We start from the raw sequence: 8,513 nt of genomic DNA, 5'->3' as shown, positions 1-8,513 counted from the left end.
TTTTCTCAAATAAATACTGTTTAAGTTCAAATTCGTATGGTCAAATTTATTCGTTAGGTGGGGACTTAAAATATTGTAAAATGATAATTTCCCCCTCGTTAGAAAATGTACCCTAAGCTCTGGATGCAGCTCTGTGCTTTCAGCACAATTCGTTACATTTCTCTAACGAGTCGCGCCATTACCGTCTTGCGGCGTCTAACTTTTGTTATTATTCGTTTCTGGATTACGTCCGTCCAACGATTGTTTTGTTAAAAAAGGTAAATAATAATCTCCCAAAAATTCAATAAAATTACGTTTTATTGAAACATCATTGAAAAGAAAAACTAAATCCTTGTGTTTTTATTTATTTTATTTCTCGGTGCTACGCATTCATTGGTCCTTCGAGCCGGATACTTGCTTACAGCAATTAATAAAGGATTTTGTTTTGTCTTTTTTTCAAAGGAAAGTGCTGATATTGTGAAGCAACAACAAAAAGCAGCCACTTTGCAGCCATATTTGTGAAGGATTTATATTGAAAATTTATTTAAATAATTATTTATCAACACACAGGTGCGTATGTCAGTGTTTTATTAAAATAATTGAGCAAATCGCGAGTGTTTTAAATTTAAACCGCGGTCGTTTTACAACATTGATTCAATTATTTCGTTTTGCCGACGGCAAATTGCATTTCAAAAAACACACATTCGTTGCTACATACATACGTACGTTTCTTTCGTTTGTTTAATTTCGTTTTGCTAAAAAATATTCAAGTGAAGGAATAGTCAAAATAAAAAGTGAAAAATCTATTGTATATATTGGTGTTGTGTGGTGAATTTAAACGTTGACAGTGCTTATTTACTTCAAAACATTATTTGCAATTACGTTGCCTTTAACTTGAAGTAAATAAAACAATAACAAAATACACGCAGACTCTAAAGGCTCTGTTGGTCGTATTACCATTGTAAACAAAGATCAATCGTCACTGCAGTCAACGTTTGAATTACATACCTACGTATGATCAGTGATACACACACGTATATACATACATATTTTTTTTGAGCTGTGTTTCTTTGGTTTATTTGTTAACCCTCACGGGGCCGCGAGTCGTAAATATTTTGAAGAAAATTATAAAAATTTTTGAAATTGAGTTTTTTGGGTTTTCGTGTTGTATGACCCATTAGCGTTACGCGCATTAGTAAAAATTATCGTTTTGGTCACTGTGCACCCTACAGGCGGTCCGGTACGATCGTATAATTTTTATTTTATCATATATATTACGTATATATTTTTATTTCTATATCTTTTATTATTTGCGATATTTGATTTTTTTTTGGGGAGATTATTTGGCGTGGAAGTGTAGAGGTGTATTTTACAGTCCGTGCACCCTACATTTGGTCTTACAGACATTTTTTTATAATTTCTTATAATTTGTTGAATTTTTTGATCATCTGGTTTTCGTGTGTGAAGTTTTGATACAGCGGCAGTATTCTTCGATACACTGAGCGTAATTTTCGTAAATTCATTCATACACTGAGAGAAATAGTTCGAAGATTTTAGTAGAATTTTGAGATTTTTAGAATTTGACTTGAATAATTTGCCCATTTTTTTGTACACGGGGAAAAATATTTTGTGATTCGGTACTCTGAACGAAAATTAATTGTCTCTACACTGAGAGAAAAATAGTCCAATAGTTTACAAATTGTTTGAAATTTTTGATTTTAAGTTTTGAAGTGGTTGTTTTACGAACAATTGTTTACACTTCAAGAAATTTTGTGGTAATTTCGGTGCAGTGTGAGAATTTGATACACTGAAAGAAAAATTTTGTAAATTTTTGTTTTTGCATTTTTGGGCATTTTGTGCAAATTTATTGATTTTTCGGCCAGTTTTCGCTGTCGATAAGTGCGTGTTCACATACTTTACGAGTTTTTGTGAATTTTTGTGACGCTAAATTATTTTCAATATGCCAGTTAATACATTCGCGCGATTCATTAGAGCCGCTGATGCGGTTGTGAAGTTTGGGACACGGGTTAGCTCTTTGAAGGAGGAGAATTTAGATGTTTATTCTCTAAGGGCTCAGGTCGAAGAGGCGAAATCACTCTGGGAGAAAGTGAAAGAGAGGTATGAGGAGTGTTTAGACGATCTTCAGGAGGATTCAGATAAGGGAAAGGTAGAATCTGCTGACGGCAAGTATGAGGCAACTTATGATGCCTATATTCGTATTGTTTCCTCTATCGAAAGGAAGATAGACGGTCTAAAAGCCGTTCCTAGGGCGTCAACTCCTATACAGCAGGCCGATGTGGCGGATATTTCTGCTCGTTCTGGTAATGTGGATGTATCGGGAAATTCTCTTTTGTTAGGTGTTGACCATGGTGCGGTCCATAGTTTGGCTTTACCACCATGCGATATTGAGGTTTTCGATGGTGACTTTCAGTCTTGGCCAACATTTAGGGATTTGTTTACTGCTGTTTATGTAAAAAATTCCCGTCTGAGTGATATTGAGCGCTTGTGTCATTTGCTCAAAAAGACTAGTGGCGACGCCCGTGAAGTTGTAAGAAGATTTCCTCTCACTGATAGAAGTTTCGAGTTAGCTTGGAGGACGTTAAAGGAAACTTATGACAACTTGAGAATTTTAGTCAGCAATCAGTTGAAGCTTCTTTTTGACCTTCCGGTCTTAGACACCGAGACAAGTTCTGGGTTGAAGAACTTGCAGCGTGGTATAAATGCATGTATTTCGGCGATGGCTGTGAATAACGTTCCTACGAACGATTGGGATCCGATTTTGATATATTTGTGTGTGCAACGTCTACCGAAGATTAGTGTTACTTTGTGGGAACAGGGTATAAGTGATAAGTCTGCGTTGTCGTCTTGGGTGGACATGGATCGTTTTCTTACGGAAAGGATTCAGACACTCACGTGTCTCCGCGATTTGAAGGGTATCGATGCTTCGAAGAAAACTGATGGCAGGAAACTGCGAACGCATTTTACGAATGCAGCTCCGAAATCTTCGCCATCTAGGTCGCGTAATTCGCAATACACTTCTCATTCTTCTAGAGATTCCGTCGATAAGATGTGTGTTCTTTGTCCACGACAAAGCCATCATCTTCGTGTTTGTCCGAGATTTAGGAATCTTTCTGTGAATGATCGGTTGACTGCTGTGAAACGGTACCGCTGTTGTTTCAATTGTCTATCTCGTAGACATGACGTTAACAACTGTGCTACATCTCGCAGTTGTGAGAAGTGTCAAGGAAGGCATCATACTTTGCTTCATCGAGATTCTTGCCATTCTACGAATGTGGCGACTATGTCCTCGACAGTTTCGGCCGCTCGTCCTACGGATTCTAGCGGTTTGATTGACCCGCAGCCTTCCACTTCGTCTGGAATCGTGTCTGGTACTTCGGCCAGGCAAGTGTTTCATGTTTCCCAGAACAGGTCGGTACTATTAGGGACGGCTATGGTGAACATCGTTCATCAGGGTATGACGTACCCAGCTCGGGCTCTTATTGACCCAGCATCGGAAGCCTCCTTTATTACCGAAAAAATGCAAAAGTTGCTTAGGATTTCGATAACGAGTGCGACGTCTTCGATATCGGGCGTGAATCAATCGGTTTCGATAACTTCTCGCGGTATTTGCCCTCTGAGTATAGGGTCACCAATAGATGAATCGGTCTTGGTAGAGGCGACTGCGTTGGTCCTGCCTAAGATTTCTGGGAATTTACCGTCTTTCCAAGTGGGTCGGAATTATATGTCACGTTTGCCTAATTTACGTTTAGCTGATCCTAATCTGTTCGATAGTCGTCCGGTTGATCTATTGTTGGGGGCAGACGTGTATCCCAGAATTATATTACAGGGGGTTCGGTCTGGTATTTTAGGATCGTTGATTGCTCAACAGACAGTCTTCGGTTGGCTCATTACTGGTTCAATTCCCACTTCTAATGTGACGGTTTTTTCAACGACTGTTGAATTTATGGAAGAAGATGGTCTTGACAAGACTCTTCTTCGGTTTTGGGAATTAGAGGACTTACCAAGACGGGCAATTTGTTCTCCCGCAGATAAATTTTGTGAAGAAAATTTTAAGAATACCACATATAGGGATTCCGATGGAAGATACGTAGTGACTCTTCCGATAAAACCCGAATTAAAGGGACAAGTTTTGCTTGGACATTCGCGGACAAGTTGTTTGAAGCAGTTTATTCGTGGTGAGGCTTCGCTTTTACGAAAGCCTGAAACAAAATTAATGTATGACGGGGTGATTAAAGAATATTGGGACTTGCAACATATGAGACCAGTGTCGTCGACTTCTCCTGCAGATCAAACTGTGTGTTATTTGCCACACCACCCGGTAATCAATCCGGACAAATTGACGTCCAAACTTCGAGTTGTCTTTAATGCTTCGCATAAGACCTCAAATGGTAAAAGTCTGAACGACATTCTTTATGTGGGACCCACATTACAATTGGAATTGGTTCATTTGATTTTGAGGTGGAGATTTTTCAGATATGTTTTTAATTGCGACATCACACAGATGTACCGCCAAATTAGGGTAAATTCGGCCCATACTTCTCTGCAGCGAATTGTCTTTAGGGACTCCCCACAAAAAGATCTACAAGACTATGAGCTGCAGACCGTGACATTTGGAGTGAATTGTGCTCCCTATTTAGCCATACGGACGTTATTGCAATTGGCCGATGACTCCGAAGATGACTATCCCCACGCGGCACATATTCTACGAAGGTGCATGTACGTGGATGATGTTTTGACAGGGTACCATGACGTGGATACTGCTGTTGAATCTAGGGACCAATTGATTAGAGTACTATCATCGGCAAAGTTCGAACTGAGGAAGTGGACTTCTAATGAGCTAGCCATTTTAGAATCGCTTTCGGCTGACCATTTGGTTGACGCCAAATTACTGGAGTTTGTTGAAGCTAGTAGTTCGAAGCCGTTGGGTATTAGGTGGAATGCGCAGTTGGACTTATTTTATTTTGAGATGAAACCGATTGAGCGAAAATCTCGGTTTACGAAGAGAGAGGTTTTATCGGCTATAGCTAGGCTATTTGACCCTGTTGGCTGGCTGGGGCCAGTTATTATAGTGGCGAAGATAATTATGCAACAGGTTTGGTTGGATAAGATAGGATGGGACGAGTCTCTTCCGTTACAAACTGAGCGACAATGGCGAAAGTTTGTCGAGACCTATCAGGATGTGAATCACGTTCTTATTCCTCGATGGGTCAATTACTCCACAGACTGTGAGGTAGAATTACATGTTTTTTCCGACGCCTCGGAAAAAGCATACGCGGGGGTAGTATATGTTCGTGTGGTTACGCCGCAGGGACATATCTTCACCCATTTGCTATCTTGTAAGACTAAGGTAGCCCCCATCAAATCTATATCTTTGCCACGTTTGGAGCTTTGTGGGGCAGTTTTGGCCTCAGAACTTTACAAGTCTATAGCCAGGGAGTTAGATATTGAATTTCGACGTGTTTATTGTTGGACGGATTCTACGATCGTCCGCTCTTGGCTTCGAAAGACGCCATCTACGTGGTCTACTTTCGTTGCGAATCGCGTATGTAGGATTCAGGAGAATACTGGGGGACAGAATTGGTACCATGTTCGCTCTGAGGACAATCCGGCCGACTTGGGAAGTCGCGGAGTGTCGCCTGCAGAGTTGGCGGTTTCGTCGCTTTGGTGGCATGGACCAGAGTGGCTCTGCTCAGATAGTTCTCAGTGGGATATAAATGATTTCACCCCTCTTGAGACTGACGTTGAGGTACGGGCGGTCAGGACTCACGCATCATTTTTTACGAACTACGAGGACATTTTAGAGAGGTTTTCTTCGTTAGATAGGGCTCTACGAGTCATCGCATATATATTTAGGTTTTATCACAGGACCCATTATTCACATGCTAGTCGAAATGTGTATCACGGCACGACGTTGACGGCAACCGAATTAAAGGCAGTGAGATTACGTCTAGCTGTTCTTTCTCAAAGGGCTCATTATCCAGATGAGTACTATTGTTTGAGGGAAAAGAAACCGTTAGGTTCCAGGAGCTCGTTGTTGTCATTGAATCCATTCCTGGATGAGGAGGGGGTTATGAGGTTGAATGGTCGTTTGAGTAGGTGTCCTACCCTGTCGTATAGTGAGCGACATCCAATTATAGTGCCGTATAATAGTAGATTCGCTAGGTTACTAGTGAAATATGTTCACGACATATCTATTCACGGAGGGAACCAGTTGGTTCTACGTCTTATTCGGATTGAGTATTGGATTCCTCGTTTAACATCTTTGATTAGATCGACTATTAACCGGTGTAAACGGTGTCTGTTGGATAGGAAGAAGTCTTGTACGCAGATCATGGCGGCTCTCCCACCGGAGAGAACTGTACTTACCAGACCGTTTACTACGACTGGCGTTGATTTTGCGGGGCCTTTCGAAATTAAGTCATTTATAGGGCGCGCATGTAAGATAACAAAGGGTTATGTTTGCGTTTTTGTATGCTTTTCGACGAAGGCCATACACTTGGAAGCCACATCAGACTTGTCTACGACAACGTTTCTGGCCGCTTTTCACAGATTTATATCTCGACGCGGTTGTCCCAAGACCATTTTTTCGGATAATGGTACAAATTTTGTAGGCGCTTCACGCGAAATGGAAAAGGATTTGAGATGTGTTTTTAAAGAAGGACGTGATAAGGTGTGTTCCGCATACCAGTTTCAGCAGCTTTCCTGGCAGTTTATCCCTGCCGGGGCGCCACATATGGGTGGTCTTTGGGAAGCTGCTGTCAAAAGCTTCAAGACGCATTTTAGGAAGCATGCATCAGGATTCAAATTTACATTTGAAGAGTTTTCGACTGTTCTTTCGAGAATTGAGGCTTGTTTAAATTCTAGGCCGTTGTGCCCAATGAGTGAAAGTTCTCAAGAATTGGTAGCACTTACGCCTGGCCATTTTTTGGTAGGATCTCCGATCTTGGCGCCTCCTGAACAGTTAGAGGAGGAATCACCACTTCATTTGGTGCATCGATTTGGGAAAATGAAGGCGCTGTCGCAACAGTTCTGCTTACGGTGGAAAGATGAATATTTGAAAGGCTTACAGAAAAGGTATAAATGGAAATTTCCGCAGCGTGATATCGAAGTAGGGGACTTGGTAGTAATTCGTGATGAGCAATTGCCTCCTACATCGTGGAAATTAGGTCGTGTGGATGACGTCCACCCAGGATCTGACGGTCGCGTTAGAGTTGCAGACGTGAGAACGGCAAACGGTGTTGTAAGACGACCGGTGGTAAAATTGGTCATACTGACCGAATAGTTTTCGATCGTTCATATAGTAAGCGTCATCTTTCTTTTCGCAGTACAATGGAAGATATGAGGGAAATTATTAAGACTCTCCCTGATTACGAAGATGACGTCCCGATGTCCGATGAGGAAAGAGAGATTTTAGAAAATAATGTTGCACCGGTTCTTCGCGAGCCGTTACCAGCCATCGAGCAGGTCCCTGACGTCGGGATGACCCCAGTCGTCGCCTCTTCACAAGGGGTAGTACCGACGCAGAAAGTTGTCCCTCCGTCGGGGGCTGATACGGCTCCCGCTGACGTATCCGCAACCAACGTAGCCAAACCATCGTCATCCCCTACGGGGACTGCCCAAAAGAATTCAGGTGCGAATAAAAGAGTGCACTCGAATGTCTGTGTGTTGTGTAGGCGAAGTCACAATCTCAGGTCGTGTCGCAAATTTTTGAACATGCGTTTGGAGCAACGATTGCGCACTGTAGTGTTGCATCGGGTATGTTCAAACTGTCTGGGCAGGTCTCACATGCGATCGACCTGCAATAGTCGCGAGAGGTGCCGCGAATGTGGAGATAGCCACCATACGCTGCTACATTCATTTGACCAGCAACAACGTCCTTCCGCTCAAACCTTGTCGACGAGAAAGTCCAAGTCAAGTTCGTCCGTTAACTCGTCCGCGTACTGTATCACGAATACCGCTCCCATATCTGGTCCGATGTTGGTTCTACAACCAACCGTCACGCTTGGTCCCACTATAGTCCTCTTGCTTGTCTTGCCCGATCGTCGAATTCCTGTCCGAGCTGTCCTCGACCCGTGTGCGGGGTATAGTATGATTTGTAGTAGTTTAGCTCTCAGCCTACGGCTTGTCTCAGCGATGACGTCGCATGACGCATTTTGTCCGCTTGTTGCTGTCTCCCGACACAATGCAGAAAGTAAATTGGTTTTTTCTGCCCGGGTAACAGACCTGACCCGTGTTGTCACCCCATCGTCGTCGGCTCCAGATACGATACGGGAACATTTCGAGTGTCTCCAGCTGGCCGACCCAAGGTTTTACCGTCCTTCCGGGGTGGGGTTGGTTCTAGGGCCCGATGTCTACGCACGGGTTCTAAAGACACAAATATTTTCGAGTCCTGGATTCCCATTGGCGCAGCTAACGATGTTTGGCTGGATAGTGTCAGGTCAATGCCAACCATAAGTGTCGTAGGTCATCCTGGCCAATAACCCAGACACTTCAGACCCTCCGGGTCAACGGCT

The 8,513-nt window shown here is 42.7% G+C and overlaps 1 protein-coding gene across 1 annotated transcript; it reads left to right on the top strand.

The window, feature by feature from the left end:
• Positions 1-1,939: 1,939 nt before the first annotated feature.
• LOC142240073 (uncharacterized) lies at positions 1,940-7,282 on the top strand. The gene has a single exon (XM_075311793.1). The coding sequence runs from the start codon at positions 1,940-1,942 to the stop codon at positions 7,280-7,282; it is 5,343 nt and encodes a 1,780-aa protein (XP_075167908.1).
• Positions 7,283-8,513: the final 1,231 nt, after the last annotated feature.

Source organism: Haematobia irritans, chromosome 5 (assembly GCF_050003625.1).
Source record: "Haematobia irritans isolate KBUSLIRL chromosome 5, ASM5000362v1, whole genome shotgun sequence".
NCBI lineage: Eukaryota > Metazoa > Arthropoda > Insecta > Diptera > Muscidae > Haematobia > Haematobia irritans.
The sequence above is the reverse complement of the archived record's forward strand: the minus strand, read 5'-3'. Positions and strand labels throughout refer to the sequence as shown.